Source organism: Crotalus tigris, unplaced genomic scaffold, assembly GCF_016545835.1.
Source record: "Crotalus tigris isolate CLP2741 ecotype Arizona unplaced genomic scaffold, ASM1654583v1 scf7180000018759.1681925, whole genome shotgun sequence".
In the NCBI taxonomy this organism is placed as follows: Eukaryota; Metazoa; Chordata; class Lepidosauria; order Squamata; family Viperidae; genus Crotalus; species Crotalus tigris.
The window spans coordinates 1,465,600-1,484,262 of NW_024097185.1; the positions used below are offsets into that span (position 1 = coordinate 1,465,600).

General features: G+C 37.6%; 1 protein-coding gene across 2 annotated transcripts in view; it reads left to right on the top strand.

Moving 5' to 3' along the window:
• The window catches only part of LONRF2 (LON peptidase N-terminal domain and ring finger 2), a 47,601-nt gene that overhangs the window by 18,157 nt on the left and 10,781 nt on the right, over positions 1-18,663 (top strand). The window contains exons 2-8 of one of the 2 annotated variants that reach the window (XM_039355785.1): positions 6,712-6,830; positions 7,333-7,455; positions 9,162-9,323; positions 10,784-11,003; positions 11,743-11,842; positions 12,617-12,731; positions 18,154-18,275. In XM_039355785.1, the coding sequence (XP_039211719.1) occupies positions 6,712-6,830; positions 7,333-7,455; positions 9,162-9,323; positions 10,784-11,003; positions 11,743-11,842; positions 12,617-12,731; positions 18,154-18,275 (961 nt within the window). The remainder of the gene's footprint in view (positions 1-6,711; positions 6,831-7,332; positions 7,456-9,161; positions 9,324-10,783; positions 11,004-11,742; positions 11,843-12,616; positions 12,732-18,153; positions 18,276-18,663) is intronic. The other variant, XM_039355786.1, reaches the window with a different exon arrangement.

An 18,663-nucleotide genomic window follows, 5' to 3' on the forward strand; every position in this document is an offset into this window, starting at 1 on the left:
ATTTCTGGATAGGGCACTATTTAAGCATTCCCAGTAATCATTCATGGCATATCAATTTGTCTTTCCAACTACATTGATCAACATTTTTTAAACATTTTGGATCAGTTGTGTATTAAATGTTCTCCAGTATGACAAATGGAGAATCTACAGATGGGTTGATCTTGCCTTTCTGCCCTAGAGACTAAGTCAATCAACCTTTGCCATGCCTCTCTTCCTCAGGCTAGGAATCCCCAGTTACGACTTAGTCTTAGCCCAAGAGAGATGTGGTGACGGTTGGCTCTTGGTCTTTAGTGGAAAGGCTAAATGGTGATCCAAGAGAGATGTGGTGACAATTGGCTCTTGGTCTTTAGTGGAAAGGCTAAATGGTGAAAGGCTAAATGGTGAGGTTGTACCTTTCCCTTCCCTTCCATTTCCCTTTTCTGCACTGATCTCAGCCCTGCGTTTAAACCGCTCACTTTCAGAGCTGTTTGGCAGGCTTTGGCTGAAACCTCAAGCTCTCCCAGCTCTCAGGCAGGCCAGAAGGCTAGCGGTTGCCATTTTGAGCATCATGCGTGCCGTTCCTCCTGGGTTGGGGGGGACCCTTGACCCTCCCAGCGGGCCTATTTTGACTCAAACAGAGTCATTTTGGCAAAATTTCAGTTAGCGATTTTGTTAGCCCAGCCATAGAAGCAGCTGCCACTTCTGCTAATTTGGCCCAAACAACGGAGCAGGAGGTCGTTCTAGCTGCTGCCATTTTGAACGCCGTAAATCACACAGAAGGCCAGGATTAAGAAGTAGCATTTCACAAGTGCCGCTTCTCCAGTTTAAGGCCCCTTAGCAGCTTGTGGCATACTAAGGCTATTGCAGTCAGGCAACAAAAACAGCCTCCAGCCTCCCAGCCATTAAGGACGGCTTCAGTCGGTCCCAGCAACTCCCAGCTTCAACTGCCGCCATTTCAGCGCTTCTACACACCACCTATTTGGCTGCTAATAGAGGTGCTAGCCGTACCATTAAGTTGGTCTTACCACCACCAACCGGATCACAAGTGTGCTGGCCATACCATTAAGTTGGTCTTGCCGCCACCAACTGGATCACAAGTGTGCTGGCCTTACCATTAAGTTGGTCTTGCCGCCACTAAGAGGATTACAAATGTGCTAACCGTACCATTAAGTTGGTCTTGCTGCCACTAAGGAGATTACAAGTGTGCTGGCTACACCATTAAGTTGGTCTTGCCGCCACTAACAGCTTTATAAGTGCGCTGGCTATTCCATTAAGTTGGTCAGGATTGTGAGTGTGCCGGCTATTGCCGCCACCACCACTAGCCACAACTTGGCTCTGGGATCTGTGCTGCTGGGATCAACTCTCTGTTACATTGCTGTGTTATCTCTTATTTGCAGTGGCAGACAGCACTGCAGCTCAGATGTCTCAAGGTGCCTCCAGCAATTCTTGCAGGCACAAGAAATTCAGATCAGCCAGACGAGAGGCTGCTGGGAAACTCAGAGCCAGAGCTATCTCTGGCAAAAGGTCGTCTAAAGCTGCTGAGAAAGAAGCAAACAGAAGGCACCAGGCATTGGAAAAACAGTTCTCCAAAGCTGCAGAGCAACAGAATGAGGCAAGAATTGGTCAGGTTATTCCTGTTCCCATGGAGGCATCGGTTTTTGGCCCTCAATACCTCCTTCAACCTCTGCTGCTCCAAGTGCCTGGTCTCCAGAAGGGGAAACAGGTCAGTTCATTTTTCCATGGCAGAGCAAGTGGAGATGGTTCTCCTTTCCAGTGAGGGGCTTGGCCTTCAGATCCCTGCTCCTCCGAATACAGCTAGGCCTCTTCCCAGAGGCCACATTCACCTCTACAGCGGCAGGGCTTTGCCCCTCAGAGACTCAGGAGACAGTGTTATCAGAGCAATTGCAGGTTCTGATTTCTCAGGCTATTGCTCAAGGCATAGCTCGACTTTACACCAGAGATCTCGACCTGAGTCAATAGCATCAGGGATCCTATCTTATCTCTCCCTGGCAGAAGCAGCCGCATACTAGGGGTCGGTTTCCCGCTCCCATTCCTCCAGGAGCAGAAAGTCATTCACAGGGGACGACGAACAGACGGAGCAGGGGTTGTCAGAAGATGAGGACTTATCCCCTGATCCTCCGCCTTTCGTAGGCCTGTTTAATCCGGCCCTCTTACTCCACAAGGCCAGGAGCACTGCTCAAATTGGTTCTGAAGGGGTCCCTCAGGCTGAGCCTTCACCAGCCAGGGTCCTACCAGTACAGTCTTTTCAGAACCAACCTTTACCCAGCAAGACATTCCCTGTCCTCCCCTTTTTCTCAATGCAGTCCAAAGTCAATGGGGTATGCCTGGTACCTTTCCATCCCCTGCTGGGGACTGATAAAAAGTTGTTTAATGTGGCCCCAGCACTATCAGAGGTGCTAGAAGTCCCCACTGTAGATGAGCCCTTAGCATCATTGTTTTCTTCCTTCACGATGTCTGGAGATATGGCAGAGGCCTTGAATTCAGAGGATAAGAAAGCGGAACTCAGTTTCCACAAGACCCATCAAGCCTCAGCATGGGCGGTAAAGGCAGCTACATCCACTTCCTTTTTTGCCAGAATCTCACTCCTCTGGCCTTTCCAGTTGCAGGCTAGGGTCCCGCCAGAAGAGGTATGGATGCACCACGACTTAAACAAATTAGTGACTGCATCAGAATACATGGCGGACTTATCATTACAAGCGGCCAGATTTTCCTCTCGGGCATTAGCATCTAACGTCACCTCTCGCAGACTTTTGTGGCTCAGATGATGGCGAGCGGATGCTAGGTCTAAATGGCAGTTGGCCACAGCCCCTTACAGGGGAGGCCAGTTATTTGGTGAGGCAATAAATCCTTATCTGATTGAAAATAAGGATAAATGCAAGGTCATGTCCTATCTTATGAGAAGGGCAGATAGGAGAGTTATGCCCTACGCCTGCAACAGTCCTTTTGCTCAACCGAAACAGGGTCGGAATTCACTTATTTCTCCTATCCTTATCCTCCCAGACCAGACCATCAATTCCACAGATCTGGTAACAAGGACAAACCCAGACAGCAATTTCAGGCCAAGAGGCCCTTTCAGGGCCTGGGAGGCCATCCTTTTAGAAGGTCCAAGTGACAGCAAGGGTACCTCTCCCTTGAAATTTTGAAAGCCTTACAAACACTCTCAGGCCATTCAAAAGGCCAGAGTAAAGGAGTGATATTTCAAAGATGCTGCTTCTCCAATCCCAAGCTTCTTGACAGCTCACCACATACCAAGACTATTACAGTTAGAGGCAACAACAACAGCCTCCTTTCAGGACGCAATTTCCAAAGACTTCAGGGCGTGGCTGAGTGCCCGCTTTAAATGCTGCCATTTTCAGCGCCTTTTCCTATCACCGATTTTGCTGCTTATAAGTGTGCTGGCTACCCCATTAAATTGGCCTTGCTGCCACTAACAGGATTATCAGTATGCTGGCTACCACATTAAGTTGGTCTTGCCATCACTAACAGGATCAGAAGTATGCTGGCTACCTCATTAAGTTGGTCCTGCCATCACTAACAGGATCAGAAGTGTGCTGGCTACACGATTAAGCTGGTCTTGCTGCCACTATCAGGAGCATAAGTGTGCTGACTACCCCATTAAGTTGGTTTTGCCGCCACTACCAGGATTGTGAGTGTGCTGGCTATCCCATTAAGTTAGTCCCACCGCCACCACTTCTAGCCACAAATTGACTCCTTGCTACTGGGATCACCTCTACGTTGCAAACACATGGAGATTTACCTGTCTCAGGAACGTTGAGACAGTATCTGATCCCTAGTTACCTAGATTCAAAGGGAGTGAGTAGTCACCCTAGCAACTCTTTTTCAACTGCTAGGAAAGATGGTTTCCTGCATAGCAGTAGTTCCTTGGGCTCGACTCCACTCCAGAACCCTACAATGGTTCTTGCTCCCAGAGATGGCCAAGGGGACCTTATACAAGGAGCCCAACCGATTCATCCTAACATCGGATGCCAGCCTGTTCGGCTGGGGAGCATACCTATAATCCCAGTTGGCCCAGGGTCATTGGTCCCGGTCAGAACTGAAGCACAACATAAACTGGTTGGAGCTCAAGAGCTCTACATCTGGTTTTATGCCACTTTAGCAGCACAGTGGCAAGGCAACACGTTCTAGTCCTCACAGACAGTGTGGCGGCAAAAGCCCATATCAACAGGCAAGGGGGTACCCACTCCAGGTCCCTCATGGCCGGGGATCAATTGTTGGGAACCTGGGTGGGGACCAACCTCTTGCCCCTCAAGCTGAATACATTTCAGGAGAGACGAATCGGCAAGCAGAGTTCTTGAGCAGGGCAACAGTAGACCACTCTGAGTGGTGCCTGCACCTGGATCTCTTCAGGGAGATATCGGAGAGCTTCGATCATCCAGTGCTGGACTTGTTTGCTATCCCAGTGAATGCCCAGCTCCCAAGATTCTTTTCCCGTTTCCAGGGGTGGAAAGGGTAGATGCCCTACACAGCCCATGGCCCAGAAAGCCCCTGTATGCATTCCCTCCTCTCCCTCTGATCCAGACAGTTATCCGGAAGATACTGCAGGAATGGGCAGAGATGATACTCATTGCTCCCCACTGGCCAAGATGGCCATGGTATGCCAACCTCGTAGGTCTCTCAATCTCTCCTCCGTAGAGGATACCCAAAGATCAAATCTCGCTCAGCCAGGGGGTTCTACAACATCCAGAGCCTCAGCGGCTCCAGCTAACCGCCTGGCATTTGAAAGGAGACTCCTATCAAAGGAGACCTACTCATCAGACGTGATTACCATGATTCAGGCTTCAAGTAGGCCTGCAACTACTAGAATCTATGATTCTTCATGAAAGAATTTCTATAAATGCTGTGGGAGACAGCAATTAGATCCAGCTACAATTCTTGTTCCAGGAATTTTGGGATGATTTACTGAAGGGACTTAAGAAGGGTTTGGCACCCAACACAATCCGCAGACAAGTTGCTGCTCTGTCCACGGTGCTCACATATGGCAACTCAGAGCCCTTGGCTCAATCAACAGCAAACTGCCCATGGTTCACAGATATCCCTCTTGGGACCTGTCCAAGGCTCTCACTTCACCTCCATTCGAGTCCATCAGAACCTCCACTCTACAGTTATTATAGAGGTTGTATTCCTAGTAGCTGTCACATCGGCTAGGTGCATCTCGGAATTGGCAGCTCTCTCAATTAGAGATGACTTATGTATTTTTCATAATGACAGGGTAGTCCTACGCTTAGGGCTCAGGAGCTTGTGCTGCCAGATTTTTGTCCTGAGCCGTCCTATGATTTGGGATGTAAATGGTGCACCTTGGACATTCGCAGAGCCTGGCGTCGCTATATTAAGCGAATTGCCTCTTTTCGCAAGTCTGCCCTATTCGTTTCATTCCACCCTTCTTCAAGGGGTCAGAAGGTGACTGCCTCTACTATCGGCAGATGGATTAGGGCTTGCATAGCAGGAGCGTACCAGACACACTCCTTGCCATTTCCAAGATGGCTCACTGCACACTCCACTCGCAGTCTGGCAACTTCAGCGGCGTGGGCGACACAGGCGTTCATCAAAGAGATATGCAGAGCAGCGATGTAGTTGTCCCCTTCCCAGTTTGTGAGGCATTATAACTTACATAAGTTCGCTTCGGCAGATGCTTCATTTGGCAGGAGATTCCTCCAAAGCATAGTAACAGATAGTGGGACACAGGCCCAGACTTGTTCCTGCCCATAGGGACAGTGAGGCTTTGGTATGTCCCATTTGTGGATTCTCCATTCATCATGCTGGAGAAGGGGCGTTGTCTTACCTGAACACCTTTTCTCAGCATGACAATGAAGAATCCACTCCCCCCCCCCCAAGGTCCATCTGGTCCTGTGTCAGGGGAATTTGAGCCACCACCTTGAAATGTCATCAACTGCTGCACCTTCGTCGTGACTAGGTATTCCTAGCCTGAGGAAGAGAGGCATGGCAAAGGTTGATTGACTTAGTCTCTAGGGCAGAAAGGCAAGATCAACCCATCTATGGATTCTCCATCGTCTTGCTGAGAAAAGGCATTCAGATAAGACAACGCCCCTTCACATTAAAGCCTGAAAAAAGCTAAGGCTACTTCCTGCAAGCTTTGAAATGCTCTTATGAATAATTTTGGAAATTGCTTTATGCCTGAATGTGCTGGGAAGTTTATAGTAATGAAGAATGAACTAGTTATTTTTTAAAAATGTAATATATTACAAGACAAGAAACTGCTTTAGATTTGAAAGCAAAGAAAGCTCTTTGGAGCTACAGGAATTTAAATGTGGCATTTGTGTACAATTTATAAAATAGCCACATCTTTCCCCAGATTATGTGGCTATTCCCTACAGCCGCCATGGCACCCTGGCAAAAAAGTTATTTGGTTTAAGAAATTGCAGGTCAGTATGTATTCATGTTCTGTGCTCCAAAATGCCTTTTTGGCCTTAAACCAAAAGCACCACATAACCAGATTGTATTGCATTGATTACATTTATATTTATTAATATTATCATACACACGCTACGGATTTTAATTTTGCAGACTGTTTTTCTCAATTGAGTACAATTTTAGCAATATAATGTACACATTTGTTCATATAACTTATTTGAAGGCATTTTTGTTACAAAAGAATGAGTGACTAATATTTAGTTAATTACTGTTTCAGAAAGTCATCATTTGTCATTTACACATTTTCTTCTTCTATTCCAGCTTCTTGTAGATGTTGGTTAATAGCACAGCGGGCAGAACTTTGTACAGCTATGAAGAATTATCAAAAAGCCCTTCATGATGCAGAAATACTGTGTCAAAATAAACCCCATTGGCCTAAGGTACAGTATCTGTTTGCAAGTTGGCAGTTAAGAAAAAAAACAAAATATCTCTGCATATAAAAAAAGGGATTTTTTTCTCACATATAATTTAAATCTCTTCAGCGAGGGTTTCTAGCCTGATGCCTTAACTATTACAAAAACTGGCTCTTTACTAGCTGCCCTCAATTCTTTGGGGATACATAGTGTCTCTAAAAATATATAAGAGACATAAAATGATATGGAAAGTAATTGCAGCATTACTTGTTATTCCTTTCTATAATTTGTTAAAGTGTGCAAAGCCTAGTTGTTTGACTTAGATGCATTTCCCACACTAAAATGTATCACGTGGGATTAAAATTTGCACCTATCATTGTTTCCCTTTGCACCTTTGTTTCTTATCTTCATTTTCTGTTCTGTTTTGAAATACCATCATGGTTGTAAGAGGTAAAGACACTCTAGCCAATATTTCTTGGAATCATGAAGCTTGAGCTCCTTATCTCATTCCTTCTTTCTATGCATGCAGAGTCATTATGTCAAAGCACAAGCTCTTTCTGGATTAGGAAGGATTGAAGAAGCATTGAAGGAATTTCTTTATTGTGTTGCCTTAAATCCTGAGTGGAATTCAATGAAGATGGAAGCCCAAAAGGTAGACTGTTACACTTTTCGTCCATAATTAAAGTGTGATGTTTTTATGTACTTGGTTTTTAGCCTCTACAGCTATCAGACCCATGAAAAATAAAAGTTGTAAGTGAAGTATTAATTATTTGATTATTCAGTTTTTTTTATTCTGCTTTTTGGTCACTGAAAGCCAGTGATTGGCTGAATGGAAACCAAAGCTATTGGGTAAACTAAATATTAGGGTGATTTAAAAAAAATCAAAACAGATGTTAATATTTAACACAGTAACATGAACATTCTAATTAATATAATTTAGTCTAACTGGTGGCTGGATGACTTTGAGTCAGTCACTTTTTCTCAACTCAGGAAGGAAAAAGTATGCTCACCACCTTGAGTTATTCATAAAAATAATAAAGGGATGATAAAAAATAAATAACGAAATAAAGTAGCCAATGAATTAGATATTCATAATTATTTTCCATTTTCAGTGTTGTCACTCCCTTTTCTGAATTTTCCATTGGCTGGATTTGTTGGTCAATTAAGTCCTCTGTCTTTCTATATAAATCAGAAGAAATTTGAGAAGGAAGAACAGATTGAATGGAAGATAAACCTATCAGGACAGTTATGAGAAATTGGAGTAATATTAGGGAGGCAATCTAATGAATACAAATGGGCTAGTTCTTCCAAAAAAACTGCAACTAAATGATCTTTCTTATTTCAAATATATATATATATATATATAATAACAGAGGGAGAACTATTTGAAGATTTAAAAGCACTTGACATGGAAGGCTAATTGGCAAAGGAAAAATGCCTGAATAAGGCTGAAGAAAATTAGGGGTTTGATTTATTAAATTAGATGGTTTAATATAGTGGAAAATAGATAACTTTTAGAAAACAGAACAAGACTATACTCAAATAGATAAGATGTGTATTTAGAATATTAGATTTTGTTATGAAAAGGGAAAAAAGAAGAAGTTGAGATAAAGGAAACTTTGGTTCCTAAAGCTTGGAAATTATAAATATCAAATGTTAATTTAAATATTAATAGGAAATTAAAGCTTGGGAAAAAAACAATAACAGGACATTGATTATATATAAGGATTGAACGTAAACACAATTAAGATATTTATAAGCTAAAAATTATTGATAAATGTAATAATGATGTTTTTACTTAGTTGATAATATTAAGAACTGTACTAGCCTAATAGGAGATAGTAGATATTAAGGGAAAAAGAAAGAAAATATCTGATGTTGTAACTTGAGATTTGTACTAAAGATTTACTCATGTTATCAAACTATTGATTAACCCAGCCACCGCATTGCTTTTTAAATACTTAATTGTAAAATTAGAAAACTAATAAAATATTATAAAAAAAATATTCATAATTATTAATCTGCATCTGTCAGCCTTCAAGCACCATTCAGCCATGAGTAAACTTCCAACTAGGAAATATCATGACATTTGAAACAACCCTACATTTAGCGGTCTTGTTTTCATTTTCCTTAATGGGATAGTGGAGTGGATAACAGTTTGGCACATGATTACATATGAATGTAGCATTCTGGAGGAGGGAAATGAAATAGGAAACAGATAAAGTAAAATTTGTAGGTTGCCAAAAATTTGATCTTGTATGGTAAGGTATATTCCATCATTGTTTGTATAAGTATCCTTTTTAAAATCCTTTATGTATGAACTGAATTTTATGATATTTCTATTTTTTTTAAACCTAGATAATGTGTGAGATGTTTTTTCCAGCATTTGAAAATATTCCTGATAGTTTAACAACACCTTTTTGTAATCGGACCTCTTATACAAGATTGAAACCTGCATTTCTAAGTAGCATAAATACACAATCTTCTAGTGAAGATGGGTCAACAGCAGAGAGCTCAAAGGTACTTAACACATGAGTCTGCTCTTTATTTCAGGGCATTATATATAGCATTTTATTATATTCAGTATTATATTCAGAAGTGTACCATTATCTAGTTTAATTTTAGTTTTAGTTTAGTTTGGGAAGGACATAGCTTCCCAAAGAAAACTGATTAATAATGGAATAGAATGGAATGGAAACTAAAAGTAATGATTGGTTACTAAGATTACTAAATGGATATATTATAAAAATCACTAAAATGAATGTATTTCATAAAAAATGATTATGATTCAATATAAGTTAACATTTGCATATTTGGAGAGTTCTTTTTAACAGCAGATATTAGCTGTGGGCACTAGGTTCCAGTTGCAACCATGGAAGCTACTCTGCCTTCTCCCTATATTATACATTTCTGAAATCTCATGGATGTGTGGTAAAATTTAAGGCTTTGGTGGGTTTTGAAGTGAGCACTCCACCATCATATACTATCCATTTGTGGGTTCCTAATTTAAATATATACTTGGTAACTATGTTTGCTGTTGAATCCATAATTCTAGAAAACCTGTATTAAAATATAATCCATCCTTTTGTATTTGGGCAAAGTACAGTAGTGGCCAAAATTGTGGAAACCTTTTGGGGAAAGTGTACAGTAGAAATGCCACCTTTGGTTAAGTTTCCACCAATTTTTTTTCCGATTTCTTTATGACTATAGCCTTGTTCGCTTAATAATACTATTTTACATCGCTTTCTGGACAACCATTCAACTCTTTGCACCATTACTTTAATTTGATTGTGTTTTACAAGCTCACTAAATGAAAGGAAAAAAACTCAACCAACTTGATAGTAATAACATAACACACTGACAAATGTCCTCCTCTTAGCTTCAATACATGACATCAATAACTGAATCCAATTGTGATCTGATTGGCTCATTGCCAAAACAAAGGACACCTGATTGGCTCTCTAAACACTCACGCTCATTGGCTACAATCAGATGAAGGGAAGCTACCTGATATCAACCTAAGCAGGTTGTGCTTCCTTTTTCTGGCTATTTGGCTATAACTTTTCATAGAATACAGTGCAGATAATTGAACAAACTTTGTTGCATTATATTCTTGATTAAATATATAATTTTATGGTACTACTCCAAAAAAAAGTGATGTTATTAGCCATTAAACCTCAAAAATACACTTTTCCCAAAAGTTTTCCACAATTTTGGCCACTACTGTATGCAGAGAAAGCTTTACCTGAGCAGTTGATTCACTTAGTTTCTGAAATATCCATATAGTCCAGTCCATATTATTTATTATTATTTATATTATATATAAATAATAGAATTGATAGAAGTAGTCCCAGCAGAAGTCATGTAATAAGTTGCCAAACTGTTAGTTCTGAATCATCGCTACGATCAACAAAGGTATGTCTACAAAAGACACATTTTGTCTTTATGTATTTATTTATAAACAAATGTATTTATTTTAGGAGACCATGTTGAGGTTAACAAGAAATCCTTCCCAAGAGAATGATGTCTATCGCTGTATTGATTCTTCAATTTCCCATCATGAATTCTACTTTGAAGAGAACAAGAAAACTTTAGGAAAAGTCCTCTCCAGCCTACCCAATGCAAACTTGAAAAGAAAATTTTCTACTGATGTGGGAGACTTACAGAATCTGGATGTCCCGAGCAAAATCCCTAGAAAAGGTCTGTTGCAGCCTTTTACATGCTGTCCATTTTGGTTTTTTGTTATTGCTGCTGTATTTATTTTAGAGCGAAAAACCTACAATTTTGGCTAGTTCTGGAATATTTTGCCAGAGTCAGTCTAGCAATTCCTATTTTAAACTAAGTTAAATTGCTCAGTATTTTGTGTAAGAAAAAACATAATAATTTTCAATATGTTATAACTTTACATTAAATGAAAATGAGTATAATGTGACATTCTTTATTCTTGTAGTTGTAAAGAATAAAACATGTTATAATGATTAGGATAGACTAGAATATAAAAACATGAAATTATTAATTTTAATAATTTCAATATAAATAATAAATTTTAATATTGATCAAACTGAACAAAATACACAAGCTGTGGTCTGGGTTGTCTTTTGCTCTAAATAGCAGATTCCAAATAGACGGGAATAGTTATGGCATTTTGTCATACCATAGACTAAGAGTTATTTTGTAACAAAACATTTTGTAGATTGGTATCCATAATTGCATAGACGTTAAACTTTCTAGTTGTGTGTCTCGAATCTTTCTTTAATTTTTCTGAACAGAAGTTAATCTAAATCATAGTCCTATGTTCCTGTCTGGAACTCACTGGAAATTTTTAGTTTTTAAAAGATCTGATACATCCTCCTCTTCCTTTTTTGATACTTTGAATTATCTAATGAGGTCATTCAGAAAATGAATCATATTTATTTCAAATGTTCTTTTTTTATTTAAGATGGTGATGCTACTTGTGGAAACTCAGCTTCTCTTCCCATAAAAGAGATTCCTACAAATCTTATGGATGCATCTGACTTTGAGTGTTCTCTTTGTATGAGGTATTAACAAGCTGCATAAAATGTATTATTCTATAGGATTTAAATTTCAGCAGCAGTTCCATGTATCTTACCTTCTCTGGATTTGAAGCATAAGTAGACTGAAGCTGGATTTATCATCACACAAATGCTGTGATTTATGTTATGTCAGATATCATGACAGAAGTATGTAAGTCACAGTATCCATGTGATGACATATTACAGTCGTATAATTTTGATATTGTAATTTTCTTATGGGGACTGTTCGCCTAGGTTAATACTTAGATGGAAAACAACCAAACAATTCCATTCCAGAAAAAGCAAATGTCCATTCTGTTATTTTGTGCTTGATGGACATTTTATAATTCTGTTAAGTTGTATTGAAAGTTGCTGTGTATCTCCTGAAGAGATACACATTATGTTAATTTATTAAATAAGAAATAATACACTAATATATTTTTAGCTCATTAACTTTAATTTTATAGTAAGAATTCATCATTTGTCTTACATTATTGAGCTCAGAAACAGTTTTTGAAAATAAATGTGTCCTAACTTGAGAAATAAGCATTTCCTCAATAAGAATGGGCTAATTGGGTGGTTGGTACATAATAATACCCCATACTGCTAGAAGGACTATTATTATTTCTGAAATAATAATAAAAAACAGTGCATTTGAATTCAAGACAGTTTCAATGTAAAATATTTTGCACACTCATAGTTACATGGATCACATAGGAAAACTCTCTTGATGTGCAGATGAATGGATATATGAAATTGTTATTTTCATGTCTTGTTCAGGTTATTCTATGAGCCTGTTACTACTCCTTGTGGACATACGTTCTGCCTCAAATGCCTTGAACGTTGTCTGGATCATAATCCCCACTGTCCGCTTTGTAAAGAAAAGCTCTCAGATGTAAGTCTTCCCCATCCCATTTCCAGAAGTTGCTTAAATGAAAGGATTGTGTTTCTTGAACCTTTAAAGGCCCATTTACCCCCTTAAACCACCTCTAAAAAAGGGGAGAATTGATCTGATTTTTGGAGCAGGCTTCAGAGTGTTTTTTTTAAGGGTGCAATACAAAAGTTCAATAAGCCCAGTGGTGGGATCCAGCCAGTTCGCACCAGTTCGGCAGAACCGGTAGCTAATTTTTTTTTTTAAACAAAATTTTATTAAATTTATATAGGTGAGGGAAAATAGGAACAATACAGGTATGGTAAAGGGAGGGGTAAAAAGAAAGGGGAAGGGGAAGGAAATAAGGAATTAGGGTTAAATAAGGATAGGTACAATCACATATTTCAACAAACAAGCAACCGTCTGGATCGTAATAATGAGTAAATATCATATTCAACCATTTTTAACAAAGCTTAAACTGTAGCATATTAAAAACAATTAGTAAACAAATACGTTGATCTATTAAGTAAACACTACTAATAAAATCTCAAAAAAATAAATCCTAACAATCAAAAGTAACAAAATGAAAATCAGTAAATCAGGAAAAGTAATCGTATCATCAAAATGTTAGTTAGAACTCGATTAAAAATCAGTCATCTATTCTAAAATATTAAATCCTTCAAGTTCTAATGTGTCTCTAACCATTGATAAAAAATTTCCCAAGTTCTAAAATAAATTGAATCATCTTTTTCTTTCATTTCTAATGTTAGTCTATCCATTTCTGCACACTCTAAAATTTTGGTAATAATAATCTGGTCAGATGGTAGATACTCATTTTTCCAAAATTGGGCAAATACTATCCTTGCAGCAGTTAAAACATGCAATATCAAGTAGTTATTCTCTTTGCCATAATTAGGTCTTAATATTCCTAACAAAAACAATTCTGGTTTAAATTCTATTTGTAGTTTCATCATCTTTTCCAATCATCTATGGATCTTAGACCAATATTTCTTAGCGATAGGGCATGTCCACCGGGCATGGTAATAAGTGCCTAGCTGTTGTTTACATTTCCAGAAAATATCCAAAACATTTTAAAACATTTTCGCTAAGCGAACTGGTGTCATATGCCATCTATAAAACATCTTATATAAGTTTTCTTTATATGCTACCGCTTTTGTAAGCTTAATATTTTTATCCCAAAGTTTTTGCCAGTCTTCCAAATCTATAGAATATCCAAAGTTCTTTGCCCATACTATCATTGTTTCTTTCACTTGTTCTTCTTCCATCTTCCAGTTTAAAAGAAATTTATAGAGTTTTCTAATCAAATTCTCATCTGTTTTTAACAAAATTTTATCCAATGGGGTCTGTTCTTTGTAAAAACCTGTCAATTTAATATCTTTTTCGTATCTTGTTTGAATTTGCAAGTAGGATCACCATGTCAAGTCAATACCTTGTAGTTGTAAAGTTTGCCTGTCCTTAAGTTTTCCCACTTTGTCTAAAATGTCTTTATAATTAACCAGTTTGTCATAATTAATCAGATTTGGATAAACAAATGCTTCCATTGTTGAAAGCCACTCAGGTATTTTCATGTTTAATTTTCTCCCATTCTGAAAGTAGTACGTTTCTTATCGCATGATTTTGAAAGTACTTATGTGCTTTAGATTTCTCATACCATATAAAAGCATGCCAATTAGCTGAAGGTCATGTCCCTCTAAATAAAGCAGTCTTTTATTTCTCAATACAATCCATTCTTTAAGCCAAAGCAAAATAGCCGCTTGATAGTAAAGTCTCCAGTCTGGAAGTTCAAAGCCTTAGATTCTTGTAACAATTTACATTTGATTCTCGCTTTCTTTTTTTGCCATATAAATCTTAGAATCATTGCATTTAAATCATCAAAAAAATTCTTAGTAAGTTTAACAGGCACTTTGAAATAAGAAAATTAACTTTGGTAAAATGTTCATCTTAACCGTTGCTATTCTTCCTAAAAGTGATAATTGAAGATCTCCCCATCTTTCCAAGTCCATTTTTATTTGTTTCATTAATCTCTCTTTATTATCTTCTTTTAGTGTAGTATATTTCGCCATTAAATAAATACCCAAATATTTAACTTTTTTAACTATTTGTAAATAGTTAAAGATTTGTCATTTTAGTAAGTTGAGTTTTCTGTTTGTCAGTTAGATTTTTTGTTATTACTTTAGTCTTTTCCCTGTTTATTTTCAGACCAGCCACTGCTCCAAATTTCTCAATTTTCTGCAAGAGTTTATCAGCTGTTTGCAATGGCTCCTCTAGAATGAAGACCAAGTCATCCTCAAAGGCCTGTAGTTTATATTTCTGATCTTTAATCTCCAGGCCTTTAATTTCTGTGTCTTGTCTGATATTTCTTGCCAAAACCTCTAATGTAAGAATAAACAACAGAGGAGACAATGGGCATCCCTGTCTAGTGCCTTTTTTAATCTCAAATCCATCTGTGTAATCTCCATTTAAAAGTATTCTTGCTGTTTGTTTCTTATAAATTACTTGAATTGCTTTATTAAAATTTTCACCAAAGTCCATTTCTTGAAGTTGTTGAAACATAAATTGCCAATTTAAGTTATCAAAGGCTTTTTGTGCGTCAAGAAATAAGTGCCATCTGGTTCCCTGGATGGATTTCATAGTACTCCAGAACATTTAAAATAATCCTCAAATTATTCTTTATCTGTCTTTACCATTTTAGTCTGGGTGTATAAATTCATTCAAATTTTTTTTCATTCTTTCTGCCATTATTGCAGCAAAGATTTTGTAATCCACATTTAGTAGCAATATTGGTCTGTAATTTTTAATTAGTGTATGATCAGTATCTTCTTTAGGTATCAAAGTAATATTAACTTCAGTCCATGATTCCGGGATTTTTGTATATGTAAAAACTTCATTACATAAGTCTTTCAGGGTTGGAGTTATAGTATCTTGTAACGCTACATAAAATTCAGCAGGAAGACCATCAGGTCCTGGTGTTTTATCTTTCTTTTGCTTTTTTATTGCCTCTGTAATCTCCATCATTGAAACATTCTTGTTTAGCCTCTGACGCATATTCTCCGGAACCTTTGGGAGATTTGCTTCTTTTAAATAAGCCTGAATTACATCCTTAGAAACCGTCTCCGCCTTATACAGTGTCTCATAATATTCCTTCGTAATTTTTTTCATTAAGTCATTATGACATTGTAGATCACCATCCGTATCCCGTAGCTTACTTATTAATCTTTTTTCTCTTTCTTTTTTTAGTCTATATGCCAACCATCTCCCAGGTTTATTGGTATTTTCAAAAAAATTCTGTTTAGACCTTTTAACCTGTTGTGCCATTGTATTTGTCTCAAGTAAGTTTAACTTATGTTTTAATAGTTCCATTTGTATTTTCAACTTTTTCTTTTGAGGGTCTGATTGTAATTCAGCTTCCAACATACTAAGTTGTTCTTTCAATCTATGTTGAACAAGTTTCTTTTCCTTATTCTTTTTAGCAAGATAAGTTATGGCCAAACCTCTAAAATATGCTTTTGCCATGTCCCATACAATTTGAATAGAGGTTTCTTCTTTTTTATTAACTTTAAAGAAGAATTCCATTTCTTTTATTGCAAATTGTAAAAACTCCTTTTCTTTCAATATTGATTTATTCAAGGACCATCTTGGTCTTTTCTTAAGTCCTTTCCAGGTCATTTTCATTGAATTATGGTCTGCCCAAATGTTAGATTCTATTTCAATTTCTTGTATCATGGCCTTTAAGTCCAAAGAAGTCCATATCATGTCAATTCTTGACCAAGATTTATGTCTGTTAGAGTAAAAGATATATTGTGCTTTTTCCGGGTACATCTCTCTCCAAATGTCCTGTATACAGAGTTCATCTTTCATTCTTAGAAAGGATTTATATAGGACATTACTTCCTTTTTTTCCCGTTTGTAACTTTTATAGTCCTGTACTGGATCAACAATTGCGTTAAGGTCTCCAAGTATACACAAGCTATGGTAGTTTAAGTCCACGAGTTTATCACATAATTGCTGAAAAAATTGATCTTGCTTCTCATTGGGAGCATATATCACAACCATCAATATTTGTTTTTGATTCCATGTAATCTCTACCATCAGTATTCTTCCCTCTTCATCAGCATAAATTTGTTTTCGATTCATCTTTTCTTTTATATATAAAGCTATCCCTCTTTTCTTTTGTGGTGTCAAGGAAAAATAAAGTTTGCCAATTTTTAATTGTTCAAGTATTCTAGAATGTTGTAACTTAATGTGTGTCTCCTGGAGACAAATTATATCCATTTTTAATTTTTGTAGTCTATGAAATATTTTACTCCTTTTTGATGGGGAGTTAAGACCATTTATATTTATTGAAAGAATTCCAATTTCCTCCATAGTTTCAATTGTGTCGCGATCTCAGTTTTCTAGGAGAGCTTATCTGTCTCTGATCTTTAGGCCTCACATCTTCCTCTGTTTGAGTCTTTTTAGGCGCATCTTCCTCCGTTTGTTTCGATGTTCCTGCAGTTGTTTCCTCTGGTTTCTTAGGTTCCGCCTCACTTCTCTCCAGAAAGTCTGTATGATTATTAAAGAAATCCTCTGCTTGTTGTGGGGTGTTCAATCTGTATCTTTTTGTGTCCCAAAAAATTAATAGTCCTTCTGGGACTAACCATCTGAAGTTCACTCCTTTACTGATCAATTTCCTTGTTAAGAATTGGTATTCTCTTCGAGCTTCTCTAATTCTTCTTGGGATCTGTTTGAGAATTAACCAGTAGCTAATTTTTTGTTGCCCAGGCCCAAAATGGACTTCCGAAAGCGGCATCCACACAGAGAACTGGTTGTTCACTTATTTGAATCCCACCACTGATTAAGCCCATTTAATGCTTGAAAGTTCCACATGAAAATTACAACCTGGCTGATTCTAGTGTTTTGAAACTGGAAGTGGGGAGAAACAAACATGACTCACCATAGTACAGATAGGTAGTATTTAAATATGTGTGGTGTTTGACTTAAGAAGAAAAAAGGTAGATTTCTTTTGCATCATCTTAATATATAACAGTGTTTCTCAACATTGGGTGCTTGATGTGTGAACTTCAATTCCCAGAATTCCCTAACTGGCTGGAGAATTCCAGGAGTTGAAGTCTACATATCTTCAAGTGCCGAAGGATGGGAAACACTGCTATATATTTCAGAGTTATTTTCTGAAGAAGCAATTGTAGAATAATTAAATGGCCACTTCAAGTGCTTATAATAGCCACTTAAAACCATAACCAGTAAATCGCTAAATACAGTAGTGATTTAGTAGTTATGGTTTTAAGCACTTGACTGTAATATTCTGTACAAATTCCTGATACCACCCTAGAGTGTTAAAATATAAAAACATTTCCCAGGCCATTCTAATTACTGATCAGTAGATTAGCTAGAACTGAATAATTTGGATTCTTGAACTCCCTTTATAGTTTTTGGCAAATCGAACTTACAAAAAGACCATCCTTACTGAAGAATTAATAGTTCGCTACTTTCCAGAAGAACTATCTGAAAGGAAAAAGGTTTATGAAGAAGAAATGAAGGAATTATCAAAGTAAGCAATCTTCATTTACAAAGAGAATATTAATAAAATTAAGTGGGTTGATTTAAATAACTTGTGTATATTTTCATATTTATAGTTCTCTGATCTTCAGACAAAAAATATTTTATTTTAGGATGTTGGTATTATATATGTGAAAGAAGACATTTTGACACTAATGTGCCAGTTCTTCCTTTGTCTTGGTTTTTCATAGAAAGTTTGATTAGAGAACCTGCATCTAAAAATCATTTGGAAACCCAGTTCTTGTTTTGTACAAAGTTTGCTCAGCCTTTATGAAAAGGTTGGTAGATGGAAAGATCATTGGAAGCAGTCCTTAACCCCTTTATACAATGTGTGGGTCAGGAATGCCCTCCATATGAATTGGAACACTAATTTAGTTGAA